The sequence below is a fragment of the Callorhinchus milii genome, unplaced genomic scaffold (assembly GCF_018977255.1).
Source record: "Callorhinchus milii isolate IMCB2004 unplaced genomic scaffold, IMCB_Cmil_1.0 Scaffold1, whole genome shotgun sequence".
NCBI lineage: Eukaryota > Metazoa > Chordata > Chondrichthyes > Chimaeriformes > Callorhinchidae > Callorhinchus > Callorhinchus milii.
In genome coordinates this window covers 92,526,764-92,547,068 of record NW_024704742.1, presented here as the reverse complement: position 1 = coordinate 92,547,068, position 20,305 = coordinate 92,526,764, and the positions used below count along the sequence as shown (strand labels likewise).

General features: G+C 40.1%; 1 protein-coding gene across 1 annotated transcript in view; it reads right to left on the bottom strand.

Annotated features, from left to right (window-relative positions):
- megf10 (multiple EGF-like-domains 10) overlaps positions 1 to 20,305 on the bottom strand; it is a 106,187-nt gene that overhangs the window by 65,508 nt on the left and 20,374 nt on the right. The window contains 3 exon segments of the mRNA XM_042346837.1: positions 9,962 to 10,062; positions 12,229 to 12,330; positions 18,475 to 18,608. Of these exon segments, the coding sequence (XP_042202771.1) occupies positions 9,962 to 10,062; positions 12,229 to 12,330; positions 18,475 to 18,590 (319 nt within the window). The 5' untranslated portion in view covers positions 18,591 to 18,608.

Below are 20,305 nucleotides of genomic sequence, written 5' to 3'. Positions count from 1 at the left end.
GGAGTCCCTCCACCTTGCCCCTACTTCTCACCTTCAAAACTGAGCCAGGCGGATCCGCAATATTCCAGGCACTGCTGATGACAGCACAGACAGTCTGGCTCATCGCCAGTTCTTGGAAGGGCAGACCAGTAACTGAGGGGCAGAGAATCATCCCACTTAGCTCCTGTTAATTCTGCAAACCAAGCCCTAATGGGTAGGGTGTTTCTAGCTGGACAAGCAGTGGGAAAGCTTGACAGACAGCGATATCAATGACAAGCTATGCGGTTTTAGCTGGTTACATTCCTTAAGTAAAACAGCACACTCTGGGGTCCCCAAGCATTGCCAACCTGCGTCTAATACTTTCTAGAATTAGGTAAGCAGGATGTGTCCCTCCAGGGAGAGAGTGCGCATTCCATTACAACAATCCTGTGTGGAGTCCTATAGCTCAGTGGTTAGAGCACTCGCTTTGCAAGTGAGAGACCTGAGTTCAATTCCAGGCAGAGGGCGAAACCTTGGGCAAGTTTCCTTACTCCACACAGAGCCTAATAATAATCCCTCCAAAACCAAAAACAATAATAAATTGGTCATTTTCAATCTACGACTGTTTGTGGGACATTGCTGTGCGCAATTGGCTGCCGCGATCGCCCACAAATTAACAGTCAATTCACTTTACAGTGTGTTCTATGAAGCGCTTTGGACGTCCTCCCGACGTGAAAAGCGCTATATCAAATGCAGGATTATTATTATTAATCTATCTCTCTGTTTTCCATGTGTAGATGCGATGCATGGAATTCTTAGCTTGGTTTAGAAACTCTTAAGCATGGGGATGAGTTTCCGCATGTGTCAGACACTCATTTTAAAAGCACCTTCAAAACCTATCTTAATATCTATTTCTTTGTTGTTGGCCATATTTCCGTCATCCTCCTCAGCTCCCCTGACCACCATCATAGTCAGTTGTTTGAAGTACTTTGTAGGAGAATCAGTGACTATGGTTCATTGTTACAAGACAGTCACAGAAGAATGAAAGGAGAGTTTGACAAATTTGTTTTCACTCAGAGGGTTGTTGGGACGCGGAATGCCCTGCCAAGTACAGCAGAGTCCATGGGTTTCATGAGGGAAAGAGACAGGTTTATGAATAATAGAGGAATGAAGGGATATGGGGATAGGGCCAGGTACTAGGATTGAATAACCATCTTGTTCGGAGAAACAATGTTGAATTGATGGGCCAAATGGCTGCTGTAAATTTCTATCATTCTTCTGATGTGAAAGGTGTTATGTAGCTAAATGTTTGATGCTGTTGTCAACCCTGCAACCCACAGCCCTAAAGGGTAAGGTAGTCCTAGCTGGATAAGCAATCAGCATTCATAATGGTAACTGAGGAATTGTGGCTAGATAGACTCCAGCAGTACTCCATTGCACATTCTGGAATCTCATAGCCTCGTATCCAATACTTTCTTGAGTTTAGATTAATAATAATCCTTACATTTGATATAGTGCTCTTCATGTCTTCGAGACGTCACAAAGAGCTTCACAGAATATACTGTAAAGTGAATTGATTGTATATTTGTGGGCGAAACACAGCAGCCAATTGCGCACAACAGTGTCCCACAAGCAGTCGTGGATTGAGTGACCAATTTATTTATTTATATATTTATTTATATATTGGAGGGATTATTACCACCAGAAAAGCAAACCGCCAATCGACTAACAACTAGGTTCCTACTTACTGCTAGGTAAACCGAGGCATGTGGAGTAAGGAAACTTACACAACATTTCCCCCTGCCAGGAATAGAACCCAAGTCTCCCGCTTGAGAGGCGAGTGCTCTAACCACTGAGCTACAGGACGCCACAAATTAGCAGGCTATGTGCCTCCAAGGAGAGAGTGCACACTCTGTTCCTGACAAACTGAAATTTCCAAGCATAAGTAAAACTCTCAGGTTGGTCAGAGTGGTCTCTTAAAATGGGTTTCTGTGTGTGTCAGATACCTCGCTGATCAAACAGAAATAACTGGCAATGAGAAAAGCCATGGCAAAAGAAATGATACACAGTGGAATGAGCATTTATTTCATTACACATTTTTCTATTATAAATGGGTAACTAAAAGATTACTGGTGCTTGAATTCTGTATTTGATACAGCCAACTGGGGAAAGGGAAGATAAGGAAGAGAAAGAAAATCAATGTTAAAACAGAAAGGTAATATAAGAGCGGTGACATTCTACCAGAATCTAGATTCACGGTAATGAAGTAGCATTTTAGAGTGTCCAGAATTTGTCAAATTCATTTAAAAAAACTTAATTTTGAAGACATTTTTTCTATTAAGCTCTTTAAGAACTGCAGAAAGCAAGTTTCAAAGTTAAGAGTGAATTTGACAATTTGCCAAATTCTGGACGACCTAAAATGCCACTTTAATTGAGTAAATCTAGAACTAGGAAGAATTTTAACCCAATAATTTTATATACCTTTAATTAAATGCCTGCAGTGTAAAAAAAAGGTTGATCACAGTGAGCAAAACACGACACAAAAGTTTATATTAGGCAATAATAGATTTTAAACTTTAGCAAAAATGCCACTTGGGACATTGACGTAATCCTGGGTTTAATTTCTGATGCACTCTGTTTTGCCTCCTCCCCACCTCCATTATTGGAACATGCAATCTCTTTTTGTTCTCTGGATGTGGAAGTCTACCGTGGGGCTACAGTGCAATCATTGCACATTGTGAGCACACGGAGTGACTTCAGTACAGACCGCATGTGGCACACAATATTAATAAGATACAGTTTGCATTTCATTTTCATAAATCCACTAAGCAGTTTTTCAAACAGGTTTCCTTTTACACATTAAAAAAAAGCATTCAGGTTGTCATAACAAAAGTTTGTTTCCAGTTCACAGAACTTATGTGGCATTGCGTCTCAAATCTTAGAATCCTTCAAATTATTCCATTACACTATACAAAGCAGCACTCTTTGAAGTGAAAGTTATACATCTTCAGTTTCAGAAGGATAGTAAGTGATTTAATTGGTTAGGTGCCAGCATGAAAGGCACAACGTTAAACTTCAAGCACAAAACCTTAAGAAGATGCTGACTATTTATGGGAACATTTTAGAATGTAGTTTACTCTCACTACAAAGTAGTGAAGGTCAAGAGTTATTTTCTTTCATTCAAAAATAATTTGTCATATCGTTCGCCCACAAAACACAAGTTCACTTCACGGTATATTCTGTGAAGCAATTTGAGATGTCCTCCCAATGTAAAAGGTGTTATATCAAATGCAAACCTTATTATCTAAAAATATTATTAAATGGTTTACTTTCGACTTATTCCAAATATTGTAAACTTGAAAGATTTGAGAAACAACAAGTATAAGGTTTGCATTTGATATAGCGCCTTTCAGGTTGGGAGGACATTTCAAAGTGCTTCGCAGGATATATTATAAAGTACAGTGACTGTGTATGTCATGGGAAAACATGTAAGTACCTTAACTTCAGTGACTGGATCCAGTATTTTCTCAAGCCCTCCTTGCCTATTACAGCTACTACAATTGTGGATTAAATTTTCCACAAGTTATTACGAATTGAGGAGGAAAGGCCCACCTCTTGCATCAAAGCCAAATCCAAAGTAGTTTCTTGAAACAATACATATCGATGGACCTATCATCACGTGCTCAAACTTTTGAAAATAGCTGAGAAGTTCTTCAAGGTAAGTAATTGTTTCCAAAAAATACATTTATGAAGTGGAAGAAAAGTCAAATTAGGGAATAAAAGCCATTCCAATAAATATCTCTGGAATTTCCATGTGTAGGTGGGATGTATGGAACTTTTAGTTTGTTTAGTTTGATACACTTAAGCATGGTGATGTGTTTCTGCACGTGTCAGACACCCGGGTGACCAAATAATAATAGCCAGAAGGTGGGCTTCCCTAATGATATGCTGGATGTATTGCACTGAGCATCAAATGACCCTTTCAGTCCAGCAAGGAGAGAAGATTGGAAGTTGGATCATTTCTCAATGATTACTTCCACACTGTCAGTGGGAAAAGAAACAATTTACCATGGAGTCTTCTATCACACGCAGATCACTATATTATCATTTGTTTTATTACGTATTTTCCCATTACTGGTACCAAGCCAGTATTGTTAAGCACCTTGGGATATCCTGCCAACATGAAAGTCACTATACAAATCTAAATTTGTTGTTGCTGTATTATAAACAGGCAACAAACTGCCAGTGTAGCACTGAGCCACACAATCACAAACCATGGAGTCCAACCCAGGTCTGTGCTAGGTTAACAGAGCGTTATCATTATAGCAGATGGTGGGAGGAGGCGCACATTACAATTGGCCCCAGGCTTGGAATGACAATGAATGTAAGACCATCAAAGCACCATGTATGCATATTGCACAGAAATCAGATCGGGTTCAGCTGTAAGCCCCTTCTGGTGGAATTGCCTGACAACAGCCATGGAGAGAAATTCCACCTAATTCTAGATTCACTCTACTATGAAGCAATTTAAATCATTCACATAAAATTTCACCTCATTCACTTTGTGGCTGTTTGCGTTTGTGGGTGCTATGTTCACCTACAGATACACCATCACTACACTTTACAGTAAAACCTGCAAAACTCTTTGGGACATCCTTCGATGATGTGATAAGGCACTTTACGAAATGCAAGGATTATTATTTATTAATATTATTTTAGAACATCCAGAATTAAAAGCAGTCCTCACTGTGAATCTGGGTTTCCGCAAGTTCTTTTAAGACAAAGAAGAATGACACTAGTGATTTGGACCAAAGCTACCTCTCTGTACTGGTTATAGAGAGGAAGCCAGATTGGAGACTCACACAGTGGGAGAGGAAGGAACATAGCTGGGAGGCAACTCGATCCAGCATCTTGGGGAGGAAGGGCAGTTTGGAAGTGTCCAGCATGGGGATTTTTGAAGTGCTCCGGGATGCTATCCCGTGTGAAGGGTGCTATATAAATGCAAGTTGTTGTTGTTTTAAGAAGGGGTAAATAACCAACAATACTGAGAATCATTGAACTGGATAGTAACATTCAATCTTTAAAACTTTTTTATTGCAGCCAGTTTCATAATTATATTGCCACAAGAAATCGTTAAAATGTCATCTATAATCAGAAACCAGAAAAATCGAATGATATGGTCAGTGTCACATGTCATAATCACTTTGTACATCTACTGTACTTTTGCTAATACGTATTACACCAGAGAAAAACAATGCACACACTGTTCTGCAAATTTCACGCTGCAAATTAATGTGAAACCTAGCCTGCAAAAGGCAAAAGCCCTTCATGATGAAGCTTGAAACAAAATGCTTGCATAACATCACTCTGCAGCATATTTCTACTATTATAGAAAGAGCAGCAAGCAGCAGTTTGAAATTGTTCCCATTAGAAAATGAACAAGCATTCAAAAGTATCACAGAGGAGCTGTAGAGCTGAATAAATGAATTGACTGGGGGAACTGACTGCCCGCTCATCCAGTCAGAAGTACTTCAATTTTCAATTAATTCATTGTTGAGTCTGATAGAAAATAATCAGCATCTATATTGATTTAGTTTTGATTAAACAGATGACTTTGTACGCTTTGCAGTGACCTTTAATATATAAGATCTTATCCATGTGCAAACTGAGCTATAACCATAATGTTCCTGAGAGAACCTTCATTAACTTGAACAAATAAAGTGTTGGAGGAAAGAGGCTATTTTTCTATTAAAAACGCAAAAATTCAAAACCGAGTTTAATACAAAATGTGATTTATCATTTATTAACGCAATGAGATCTAATTTGTAATATTTGCAGAAGGGGATGGGAAGTGGAAATTGAGACTTCCATTCTCCTGACTAATTGGCGTTATTTGTAAAATGGCAAATTGCATTTTCTAAAAGCTTCAATCATTGCCAAAGTGGAGAGAAAACTGGGGAATAAAATGCCATTTGCTCTGTAGTCTCTGGCATTGGAATGAAGCTCTGTAGTTCGGTGGTTAGAGCACTCGCCTCGCAAGCAAGAGACCTGGGTTTGATTCCTAACAGGGTGAAATGTTGGGCAAGTTTCCTTACTCCACACGGCTCTGTTCACGTAGCAGTAAATAGGAACCTAATTGTTAGTCGATTGATAGATCGCTTTTCTGGGGCAATAATTCCTTCAAAAAAAATAACTATAGTCACTTCAACCCACGACTGTTTGTGGGACACTGTTATGTGTAATTGGCTGCTGCGTTTTGCCCACAAAATATACAGTCAATTCACTTTACAATATATTCTGAAGTGCTTTGAGACATCTGAAGAAGTGATAAGCACAATATCAAATGCAAGGATTATTATTGTGGTGATTTTCAGAAATTGCAACGTGTTATTTTGGAAACAATGCATTTGGGATCCCAACATTTGATCTGTGGGTTAAAAGTATTTCAATTTTATATCAATCCAACATTATTATTTGCTTTCAGAGAATGCAATTAGCCATTTTGCAAATAACACACGTTAGGGTTAGATCCCAACATCACAGTGCTTGATTTGGGGTTCAATGTACATCAGCTTTATCTGAAACCAAACACACACACGTTCAGTTTCTTTGCTCCATTGGTCAGACTACTTCATGTGTCAAATAAAGGGTATTCGACCACAGACAAGCGAATTTTCAATTTCCTTCTCGGTTAGTCATTACTTTGACCGAATTTGACAATCGTTAATTTTCTTAATAGCTGCTTCAAACTTATTTTCCTTTTCATGTGAATTACACATAAACAACAATAACAGCTTGTATTTATATAGCATTCCTCAAGCAGGATCAAAACAGTCTGATTTACTCATCTTATTGGATGGTGGATTTGCTAGTTAAAATCAATGATTATTTTGTTCCTGTTATTCAAAGATCAATACTGTTTCCTTTTTTCCCAAGCAAATCAATTCCTTGCAGACAAAATATACCTTCTTCCATATTGATTAGCTTGGCTAAAGCTCTTGGCACATTTTTGAAGATTCACACAACTGAAGCTTTGTCAGAACAAAATGTGCCATGCAACATGTCATTGACTTTCATGCTATTTTTGCTGCACCTCATTACTTAGCTAAACAATGAGCAAAGAAACAAAGTGTAGCAGAGGGTTTCTAAGATGAAATATTATCCAAAAATGTTGAGATCTTAACATTAAAAATAATAATAAAACTACATCTGAACCAGTTGTTCCTGTTATTGAGTGAGTAACCCTGGAAAACACAATTGCACTTTGTAATATTGTGTGTTCTGTGCTCTCCAAATAATAAAGCTAAACTCATTAAAATAATAATTATAATCCTTGCATTCAATAAAACAATTTTTATGTTGGAAGGATCTCAAAGTGCTTCATAGGATTTACTGTAAAGTGTAGTGACTGTATTAAGTACAGCAAGAAAACTCAATGTAAAAATCACACTGGCAGAGAAAGCCATTATACCAAAGAGCTTAACCACAGAAAAGTTAATATGTACACAGCATATAATGAAGTAATGCCAGAAGTAATGAAATAAATGACAAATTTTATCTGGGGAAATTTTTGGCCAGGACACCAGGCGAAACTCTCATCTTGAATGGTATCATGGGATGTTGAACATCTACCTGAACAGGCAAAATAGACTTCAGTCTAACATCTCATCCAAAGGACAACATTTCTGTAAAAGCATCATCCCCACAGCAATGCACTGGAGCATCAGCCTAACTATGCTTAAAGTCTCAATTTGGTGCTTGAACTCACAAACTGACTCAGAAACTACCAACTGATCCAGGACACACCTTATCCACATGTTCTGACTTTAATAGATCTTTGTTCACAAAAAGACCCCACTACAGATTTAATCTGGTCAGGATACATCTTCGGAAGACTACAGCACTCCCCAAGCATATAGCGCATTGTTATTCAAAACTATTATGATTGACACAAGCTATGATTCGAAAGAATAAATATGCTTGGAAGAGCAAGAGAACTCAATGTTAAAAATAACTCAATGTAAACTGGCAGAGGAACATATACCAAAGAACGTAACCACAGAGAGGTTTTGAACAATATATTTCAACAACAATGACTTGCATTTATACAGCACTATTTACGTCTCAGAGAACTTCACAAAGATGGGACGCTGAGCAAGGGAGGTGAGAGAGGGGTAGGGGGAAGGAGGAGGCGGAGGTTATACCATGGATGCACACTTCACCTTAATAAGCCAGTCCGAACCTTGGCATCTTGTTTGACCCTCAACTATCCTTTCTACCCTACATCCGTGCCATGACCCTCTCTGCCTTCCCCCAACTCTGCAACATCACCCAGCTCTGCCACTGTCTCACATCACAGGCCGCCAAAACCATCACACACACATTCATAACATCCAGGCTCGACTGTGCAAACTCCCTGCTTGTCGGCCTCCCCAACTCCTCCCTCCATAGGCTGCAGATCATCCAGATCTCTGCAGCCCGTATCCTCTCCCACACCAGGCTCCATGACCCTATCACCCCCATCCTCGCCAACTCCACTGGCTTCCCATTACACAGAGGATACAGTTCAAGATCCTGGTCTTCACCTTCAAAGCCCTCCATGGCCTTGCTTCCCCCTACCTCTGCAACCTCCTAACCCCCTACCATCCTGTCCGCTCCTTCCACTCACCGGGCTCTGGCCTGCTTCACGTCCCCCACCTCGCTCGCCCCACCATTGGTGGGCAAGCCTTCTGCCATTCTGCTCTCACCCTCTGGAACTCCATCCCGCAGTCCCTCTGCCTCGCCCCCTCCCTTGCCTCCTTCAAGACCCATCTCAAGACCCTTCTCTTCAACTGTGCTTTCGATCACCCTCCTTCCCCCCTGGCCTCAACTCTCCCCAATCACAACCCCCGCTCAGGTCCTAAACACTGACTATCCAGCACCTCGGGATGTCCTCCCGACATGAAAGCCTCTATACAAATGTAATTTTGTTGTTGTTGTTATAGACGCATTCAAAGAACTAGGATTTAAGGTAGGATTTGAAGGCAGGGGGTTGGCAAGATAAAGGTGTAGAGGGAGGGAGTGCCAGAGGTTAGCAGCATAGAATCTGAAGGCACGGCCACAGATGGTGATGCAGAGAGGGCATGGGACATGGAGCAAGCCAGAGCTTGCTGGGCAGAGGAGACATGTGAGGAGTGGGATAAGAGAAAAATGGAGAGATAACGAATTGGTAGGGGATGAAGGATTTATAGGTGAGAGTGAGGACCCTGAAAATGATCTACTAGAAATCAGTGAGCCAATGGAGTCTGGGGAGGACTGGGTGTATGGCGTTCAGTGCAAGTTTTGGATTTCAAACTTAACCTGGATTTGGGGACAGAACCATATTTGCATATATATATATCCACAACACATGGTTTTGGAAGATCTATAGTCAATAAATAAAATCCCCTAACGTGGGGGAAAGATTTAAAATGAAACAAATAAAAGTTTTAAAATGTAATCATTCTGTTTTGTTACCATTACTAACTACAGTGATGTTAAAAAAAAACTCCATCGCAAAATCCTTCGACTCGCTCTCTCCCTCATTTCATTCAAGGTTCATCTCAAGATATTCTCTTTGACCACTCTTTTTCGGTCCTCTTTCCTCTCCCCACCCTCATAGGTTCTAACCCCAGCTCGGGTGCCTACCGAGTATTGTTAAGCAGCTTACGACTTGAAAGGTGATCTTTAAATGTAAACTTGTATTGTATTATGCAAAGATGGGTTATTCTCCAATGGTGGACAATTCCTTTCTGACTTTGGCAGACCCACAAATCTTATTCTTGACCGTTCAGTAAACTCACCAACCTTGATACGTATATAATGGGATTTTTCTATGGCAAGCTCACACCACACCCTCTGATCTAATCAGAGAATTGCCCCTGTACGTTTTCCTCAATAATTAGGTGGAATTAAACGTCTGACATTGCATTAGTGCTTCTTTCAACTGAAAGCAAACTGTTTTCCAAATGAACATAGCACTTACGGACGCATAGCTCTCGGCTTTCATAAAATCCTGGGCAGCACTGGGAACGACGTCGGTACATTGTTTTCTCACCACGTCTGTAAGCTGTTCGGTAACTTATTCTGAAAAAACAGAGGCAAAGTTGTAATTGATATTGTGAAGCAGTGCGAAAGGTAAAATGAGTGCTACAAAATTACAATTGTCTCATCAGTGGCCACCACATGTTTTCATCTAATAATAATGCCTTTCATGTCAGGTGGATATCCCAAAGCACTTCACAAGATATACTGTAAAGTAGAATGACTGTGCATTTTGTTAGTGAACAACTAAACTATATAACAAGGGCCAAAATGACTGTCAACAATTGAATTATCAGAATGCTATGATCTTCCCTTGTGTGTCCTACTCCTCCCTCCATAGGCTGCAGATCATCCAGAACTCTGCCGCCCGTGTCCTCTCCTGCACTAGTCTCCGTGACCCTATCAACTTGCCCTATCCCTCCGCTCAGCGGGCTGTGGCCTGCTTCACGTCCCCCACCTTGCCCACCCCACCATTGACGGGCAGTTCTTCAGCCACTCTACTCCCACTCTCTGGAACTCCATCACGCAGTCCTTCCACCTTACCCCCTCCCTTGCCTCCTTCAAGACCCATGTCAAGACCCTCCTCGTCGACTGATCACCCTCCTTCCCCCCTGCCCTCCAACTCCCCGATCCTGACACCCAGTTCGGTTCCTAAACATTGACTGTCCAGCGCCTTTGGACATCCCCCCGACATGAAGGGCGCTATCCAAATGGAATTTTGTTGTTGTTACAGGAATATCTTCGGCTGCTCAAAAGTGATCAATGCCTCATATAACTTTCATTTCAAATATTCCAATATTTATAATGTCGATCTCATAATAAAATAATAATGTTTGCATTTGATACAGCACTTTTATCATGTTGAGATATCTCAAAGAGCTTCATATACTGTAAATCAGCACCTTGGGACGTCCTCCCGACGTGAAAGGCACTATACAAATGTAATCTTGTTGTTGTTAAATTGGTATGATTGTGTGGGCGAATGCAGCAGCCAATTTGCACACAGCAATGTCCCACAAACAGCTATGGAGTGAGTGACCAATTTTATTTGGGGTAGTGTTGGCCAGCACACTGGAAAAAAATCCCTTTTCTTTTCAAATAGTGCCATGAGATCTTTAATGTCCATCTGGACAACTAGGTGGGATCTCAGTTTAACATCTGATCCAAAAAGTCAGAACCTCCAACAATACAGCATTGTATTAGAGTGTCAGCATAGGGGTTCCTTGTCCCAATGTGGTGCTGGATCTCACAACCTTCTGACTCAGAGGTGAGAGTGTTACCAACTGAGCCAGGCTGACACATACACTGTGGAGGAGACTGACTATTCAAGTACTGTATAACCGATATGTTTTTCATGGTATTGATAGATTGGCGCTTGGAACTTTTTGACAATTAATGTCCCATGAATAATAAAATAAATTAAACGGTAATTTTACTTCAATGAGACAGATAAACACTACCCTCGATGTTTGTGTGAAAGTAGAGGGCTTAAAGCAAGAGTTGAGTCCGATTCTTGAAAAAAACATCACGGGCTCCAAATTAAATGATTTTATAGAATATGAATCTGGCTCCACTGTGTGTAGTTTGACTGAACCAATCAGTCTACAAGGTGGAGTAGACTCTTAGCACCTAACTCAACAACAACAACAACAACAACAAGATTCCATTTATAAAGCGCCTTTCACGTCAGGAGGACGTCCCAAGGCGCTGCACAGTTGGGTCATGACCCGAGCAGGGGGGAAATGGTCAGGGAGGGGAGGGAGCGAGGAGGGGGGAAATGGTCAGGGTGAGGGAAGGGATGGAAGGGAGCGAGAAGGGGAAGAGAGTCGAGAGGGGAGCTGAAGGCTCGGTCAAAGAGAAAGGTTTTGAGACCGGCCTTGAAGGAGGAGAGGGAGGAGGCGGCGAAGGCACTGGGGGATAGAGTTCCAGAGCCTCGGGGCTGAGAGGCTGAAGGCCCGACCACCAATGGTCCCTCATTGGGAAGGGAAATTAGGCACATCTTTGTTGTGTTTCGATCAATTTGGTTATCCTAAGAAAATGCAGGCTTGAAAAATCTTTCAGAAAACATTCCCTCACTAATTAGGAAATCATATCCAATAGGTGGAATATAATGGAAACCCGTGGACACAAATATATCTGCACAGTCAAAAATATTTTCTTTCTTGATCATCCAAAAGGGTTCACTTTATATCAAGGATTGTGTCTTACCTGTGTCTTGTGCACTTGAACCAGTTTAATATGTCAGTGCAACTGGTATAATACACTTGATCATAAGGATGAGCGTAGGATTCTTGCACAGTCACTGAATAGCTAGGAAAGAAAATTGTTTATGGTAAATCTTCACATCATTACTATAATATTGAGACCAATATTTCCATTTTCTACATTCCAATAATTTCTATGGAAGTGAAATTTTATGTTTTTTTCATAAAGTATATCCATCATTATTCTTCAACATGCATAGTAATGGTATTCTCATAATAATCCTTGTATTTGATATACCATTTCATATCAGTCGAATGTCTCAAAGCGCTTTCCAAGATAGATTGTGCAGTGACTGTATGTTTTGTGGCTAATAATAGTGGGGGACAATTTTCAATACTTCTTAACATGATTGCTTAGGAAGGATTCCAAGTTGGACAAGTAATATTAATATTCACAAAAATTATTATGATTATTATTTGGTCACTCAATCCACGACTGTTTGTGGGACACTGCTGTGCACAATTCACTGCCGTGTTTTGCCCACAAATATACAGTCAATTCGCTTTACAGTATATTCTGCAAAGCGTTTTGAGACATTTTGAAGACATGATAAGGCGCTATATTAAATGCAAGGATTTTTCTTATTGTAATAATAATTATTGTATTTGGTATAGTGCCTTATCAAAACATCTAAAGTGCTTCATTACATCAAAATGGTTTTACACCCTACAACTCGACAGATTTTGTGTACCGAGTAATTAGCATTAGATACAATTAGTTAAAAAGTAATAATCAGAAATATTACAGCTTTCTTAAAAGTAACAAAATATCTTTGAAATACAGAACCAAGTGAATTTCAGGGAAAACTCCGCTGGATCAAATACTGGAAGAGGGTTTGCCTCCCAAGATGCTGATGATGATCGGAAATACCATTAATAATCTTTGCATTTGATATAACACCTTTCACATGAGGAAGATATGTCCACTCCGAGACTCCGTTCGATGCGAAGGGCTCTATGTAAATTCAAGTTGTTGTTGTTTTAAAGTGCTTCACAGAATATATAATATATGTAAAGTGCAGGACTGTATTTGTGAGCAAACATGGCAGCCAGTTTGCAAACAGCTATGATGTCAATGACCAATTGGTTTGTTTTTGGGTGGGGGGGGATTTGTTAGCCAGGACACTAGGGTAAACGCATTTCTCTCCCATAAAGCTGTAAAAATCTGTCTTGAAAATACTTTCCTAAAAGTTGAGAATTTTTAGGACATTTTTAGGAAAATAAGATCAGGAACTAAAACATGAGCAATTTAAAGCACTTATGTCATTTCTAAACTTTGAGGAGGTAACAAGGGTCAAACTGATATTGCACTAACACGGTGTCTGTGCTCTACACTGCAGGCTGAGTGTCTCTATTGCTCTTTCAATTGCCATCATTAGTCATATGGCACACAGTGAGTGAAACATTCAACAAGGGCTCTGTAAGTGTATGCAAAGTTCCATGGTGAGCACTTCATATCCATAGTTCCTTGCCATTCCTTGCTGTTGATCTGCCAGAAGTCTTCAACAGAGTGTATGTTCAGCCAAGGCAAATTGCATTGTCCAATTAATTATAAGAACATAAGAACATAAAAATTAGAAGCAGGAGTAGGCCATTCGGCCCCTCGTGCCTGCCCTGCCATTCGATAAGATCATAGCTGATCTTCAGACCTAACTCTAATTACCTGCCCTATTCCCAAATCCCTCTATTTTTTAAAAAAATCTATCAGTCTCAGCCTTGAAAATGTTCAAGGACTGTGCACCTACAGCCTTCTGAGTGAAGAAATGTTTCCTCAACTCTGTTCTAAAAGGCTGACCCTTAATTTTAAGACTGTGACCCCTGGTTATAGATTCTCCTACCAGGGGAGGTAACAAGTGTCTACTTTATCCAGCCCTTTAAGAATCTTATATGTTTCAATAAGATCTCCCCTAATTCTTCTGTACTCTAGAGAATATAGTCCTAGTTTATTCCTATCCTCATAAGTCAGTCCCCTCATCCCAGGAACTAACCTAGTGAATCTACGCTGCACCCCTTCTAGGGCAAGTATGTCCTTTTTTAAATAAGGAGACCAAAACTGCACACAATACTCTCGGTGCAGTCTCACCAAGGCTCTATACAGCTGCAGCAAGACTTCCCTACTCTTGTACTCTAAACCTTTTGCAATGAACGCTAACATGCCGTTCGCCTTCTTAGTTGCTTGCTGCACCTGCAAACTAACTTTTTGAGACTGGTGTACAAGGACACCCAAATCCCTCTGAACACTAACACTATCTAATCTCTCCCCCTCTAGAAAATAATCTGTTTTTCTATTTTTGCTACCTAGGTGAATAACTTCACACTTCTCCACATTAAATTCCATCTGCCACCTACTCGCCCACTCTCCTAGCCTATCTATATCCCGTTGCAATCTTTTTGCATCATCCTCAGAGCTTACTCTCCCACTTAGTTTAGTGTCATCCGCGAATTTAGATACGTTACATTCAATGTCCTCGTCTAGATCATTGATGTAAATTGTAAATAGCTGAGGCCCAAGCACTGATCCTTGTGGCACTCCACTAGTCACATCCTGCCAATTCGAGAATGACCCGTTTATCCCTACTCTCTGTTTTCTACCCATTAGCCACTCTTCAATCCATGCTAATACGTTCCCATTAATCACGTGGACCTTAACCTTGTGCAATAGCCTTTTGTGTGGCACTTTGTCAAATGCCTTTTTAAAATCTAAATATACTACATCTACTGGTTTCCCCTATCTAACCTGCTAGATACATCTTCAAAAAACTCTGAAAGATTAGTTAAGCATGACTTCCCTTTTGTAAAGCCATGTTGACTCTGCCTAATCTTGTTATGGTCTTCCAGGAATCCCATAATGACATCTTTAATTAAGGACTCAAGAATTTTCCCTACCACTGATGTCAGACTAACTGGTCTATAGTTCCCCATTTTTTCTCTCCCACCCTTCTTAAATAGTGGTGTTACATTTGCAATCTTCCAATCAATGGGAACCGTTCCAGAATCCAGAGAATTTTGGAAGATCAAAGACAAGCCATCCACTATCGCAGTAGCCATCTCTTTTAATACCCTAGGATGTAGGCCATCGGGTCCAGGGGATTTATCAGTTTTAAGACCTGACAATTTACTTTTCTTTTCAATTTACCTAAAACCATTTCTTTACTAATATTAATTCCCCCAAGTTGCTCGCTAACATTGTCTTCTTGGTTCCCCTCTATCATTATCACATGGTGCAACCATGATTTAAACATATCAGTGGTACTGACACAATGAGCCACTGACATCTGTGGTGAACATTTCTGTGTTTGCACCTTACCAATATGGCAATTGTTGCATATTGCTTTAATGACTTGGCAATTGAACATCGACAATGAGAAGCAAGCAAGTATAAAACGATTCTGGGAAAGTGACTGGATTGATTGTGGAAATGTAAGGTTTTAATAAAGGAACTAGTGAATCTAAACTATGTTTTGGATTTACGAACGTTACAATAATGGACAAAATTTGAACCTAATCATAGTAATCCAGGAACAGAAGGCAATGATTCAGTCCATTGAGCTTGTTCCGCCAATTTATTAGATTATGGTTAATAATAATAATATTCCTTGCATTTGATATAGCACCTTATCACGTCATTGAGACATCTCATAAGCATTTTACAGGACATACTGTAGGGTAGATTTGCTGTGTATTTTGTGGGCGAAACTCAGCAGCCAGTTGCACACAGCAATGTCCGACAAACAATCGTAGAGTGAGTGACCAATTTTTATTTTGGGAGATTGTTAGCCAGGACACCAATTGAAACTCCCTTGTCTTTTCAAATAGCACTGTGGGATTTTTAACATCCACCTGAACAGGCAGACGGGACTTTAGTTTAACGTCTCATCTGAACGTGGGATGATCTTTTAATCCAATTTTCCCACTTTTTCTCCTTTTCCTTTACTTCCTAAGTATTAGGAATTTCTAATTTAATTTAGGAATTCCTAACTGGCTCGGTTAGTGACACTCTCGGCTCCGAGTCAGAAGGTTTTTAATGTGTACAATTCCCAGCGCGGTAGACTTCAATTTCCAACTAATCCGGGTTCAATTGAGTGGCCTCCCAAATTACACCCATTCATGAATTGGTTATCTATGCAGGTACAATTCATGGATTACACTTGGGAAATGGTTGGATTAAGTACAGTCGCTGTAATAATGGTATATACAAGATTTGGATATATAGTTAAATTACAAATTAGTTGTATTAGCTGAGTTTTCCTTTTACTGGTCTCTACTGGTGCCAGACACTTCCAAAGTGATAATTATTCATTTGTTAGCTTTGACAGTGAGGTTTGTTTTTCCACAGACTGCAGCTAAACCCAATCCTGTCCCAACCCACATGTACCTCCAGAAGTTACTTACAGCAACAAACATTTGGAAACTTGTCTCATATATTTCCCCTTCCCAATGCCAAGTCACCAAGGCCAATTGTAACAGCCTTGTTACCACCCCAGCTGAGGTCAACTAATTCAGCACAGAGTGAAAATGGAACCCGAGACCTACGTACAGCTTAGCAACTCACCACAAACATTCTCTGAGTCTAGTCATTGGTGCCACTGAGACAGTCTAAACAGCCACAGTGTCACACTTGGTTAAAAGGATGAGGAAAATTCAGGACAAGTGTGTTATTCCTACCACCTCCCCCCACCCTCCCTTTGTATTTCCGGGATCAGCCCACTTCTGATGAATATGAGGTAACACATCACTTTGGTGAATTGCAATGGTGGAAATGGAAACAGATTTGAGAAATAAACCCACGTTGTTAGAACAGGGTTGGAAAGAATCCATTCATCAGTTTCTCCGCTGTATTTAATGCAGCTGGTAGTAGACTGGGCTATAATTACCAAACACAGAACTTGCCCTGTCTGTGGACAGCAACAGCTGGAGTAATTGAGACAAATGCACAAGGCACAATGGCAGAAGACTAAGTCCTCAGCCACAAGGATTGTTGTTATGAGGAGCTGGCCTGGCAGGTGCTTTATTTCTTCTTATTTCCTTTGCTTCCAAAGTTCACTGAACTTCACTTCTAGCCTTAGTTCAGTGTCGGGACATTCCAGGAACTTGTTACGAGCCCATGTGACCCAACCATCCAGCTCACAATTGTGTGCCTGCTGCACATAAGAGCCACTTCTTTGTTGTGGGATCAGCGACATGAATACTATCAAACTTACTTTAAGACAACAACAAATTACATTTGTATAGCGCCTTTCGTATCAGGAGGACGTCCCAAGACACTGGACTGTCTGGGATTTGGAACCAACTAGAAGGTTGTGATCAATATTGAAAGCAGTCAATATTTATCACTGGCTTTTGGGGGGGAGAAGGTCACCTGAGGTCTAAGAGGCTTTCACTGCTTTGATTACATGTTTGATCAATGTGATAATAATACTTGCATTTGATATAGAACTTTTCACGTCTTCTAGACGTCTCAAAGCACTTCACAGAATATACTGTAAAGTGAATTGACTGTATATTTTGTGGGTGAAATGCAGCAGCCAATTGCGCACAGCAGTGTCCCACAAACAGTCGTGGATTGAAATGACCAATTTTATTATTTTTTTCTTGAGGGATTATCATCAGGCGTGTGGAGTAAGGAAACTTGCCCAAGGTTTCACCCTCTCAGGAATCAAACCCAGGTCTCTCTGACCACTGAGCTACAGGACTCCACATAATTATCACCAGTGCCACATTCTCCCCCACCCCGCACCCTCCATAATAAACATCATCAACAATCCCCCAGATAAAATTGATCATTCACTTCATGGCTGTTTGTGGAAAATTGCTGTGCACAAATTAGTTGCTGTGTTTGCCTGCAAAATACACAGACACTACACTTTACAATAATAACCTGCTTTATATAGTGGGATTCTCAGAGCGCTTTACAGGCACGGAGTTGGACACCAAGCAAGGAAGAGGGTAGAGGACAAGGGGGAGGGACATAGGTGTGTTCAAAAAGATAGAATTTGAAGTGGGAGTTAAAGACACAAAGAGAGTGGGCGAGATAGAGTGCTAGAAGGAGGGATTACATATACATTTTGGTATATCATGTGAAGCACTTTGAGATGTCCTCCTGATGTGAAAGGTGTCATTATCAAATGCAACAATTATTAAATTGCTTCATTCACCAAAGTATTTAACAGAGACATAAATCATAGCTTACCTTTCCCAATGGCTGCACACATTTGGATCCTCGAGGTTCAGTGTCAACGATTCTCCCAAAAGGCAATTCAAAAAAGTGATGATGAAGATTCCGTAGTGATATGAACAGAGAATCATCTTGTCAGTAGCCAAGGTCTGTGTATGACAAAATATTTAATGTATAATATAACAGAAGCGTATCAAGAAGCTACACACATTGCACATTCAAATTGCTGGGTGGAAAATAGTAAAGATTTCTTTTTTCGATAATGTACTTGAAATAAATTTCTAACAAACGTAGGAAATGTAGTACTTTTGATCATAATTTAATTTCTTCTACAATGTTAACCTAGATGATTTTTCCTCTTTCTCTAATTCAGGCAAACCCTATCAATCTCAACCATCGCAGGACCTGAGAGTGGGTAACTCATGACGGACCAGAACTGAACACGCAAAGAGGTCCAGAGGAGATTTACTAGGATGATACCAGGGATGGGTGGCTTAACCTATGAGCAGAGACTAGAGGAATTACGATGTATTTTCGGCCTCAAAATATACAGTCAATTCACTTTACAGTATATTTTGCGAAGAGCTTTGGGACATCTCAAAGACATGACAAGGTGTTATAAACAATGCAAGGATTATTATACTGTAAGGTGAATTGACTGTATATTTTGTGAGTGAAATGCAGCAGCCAATTGCGCATGGCAGTATCCCACAAACAGTCGTGAATTGAGTGACTAAATTATTATTATTTATTTAGAAGGGATATATTATCCCTGAAAAAGCGATCCACCAATCGACTAACAGCGTGGTTCCTACTTACTGCTAGATAACAGAGGCGTGTGGAATAAGGAAACTTGCCTAAGGTTTTGCCCTGCCTAGGAATCGAACCTGGATCCTCTCACGTGTGAGGCAAGTGCTCTAGCCACTAAGTTACAGGACTCCTCATGTATGTCTTCCCTGCTCTATAAACATCGGACAAAAGCAAAAAAAAAGTTAACAATAGCAAACCGTTTCCATTCCAAAATGCACATGCAATTGGTTAGCGGTTACTTTGCAGGCAGGGAAACAACAGCAACAAGTTAAGAAAAAGATGGGGATAAATTTCCATTGGTTGATCAAAGAAAAAATATTTAGAAAAATATCAAAAATGCAAAGGGGAAGATTAGAAGGAATTTCCTTAGACAGAATTGTTGAGAAGTGGAATGCTCTGCCAGGTGCGGTAGCAGAATCTCTATTAGCTTTCAAAGGGATAGATTGCTCCTTTAAAGAGCCAGCAAAAGAATGATGGGCCGAATGGCTTTCATCCATGCTGTAAATTAATATGTTTCTGACATGGGATCTCCCTGTTCTCTCTCAGTGCCATACCAATGCAATTTTAAAAATATCCATTGATAGTGAAAGCATCAAACATGAGTAATCCAGATTAGAGCGACATATTTTTATACTGTTTATTTTCATATGCTTTCCAAAAGAAATTAAAGCACCAGCTGCTTTAACTCAATGTGCCAGAAACAATTAATTTCTACTAACAGTATGTTCATCATTATCATGTGGCTATCTCGGTGTATAGATTTTCTTCGCAGTTACTCTATTAAAGAAAAAATAGATTTAGATCTTCAGTATGTCAACAAAGTTGTGGATAATACATTGGAGGTGAAGCAAGTTATAAAAGGTTCAAATATAGAATAGTATATGGTTCATGGTTATGCAAAGCTTGTGGATTATTGAATGTATTGCATCAAGTGCATGCTGGAGTTTGATTTGGAGCTTGACTGAACATTCATTCATTGATTTTATTGAGGAAGCAACAGCTGAGATGCAAAAGGATGCAATGCTAACACAAGCAA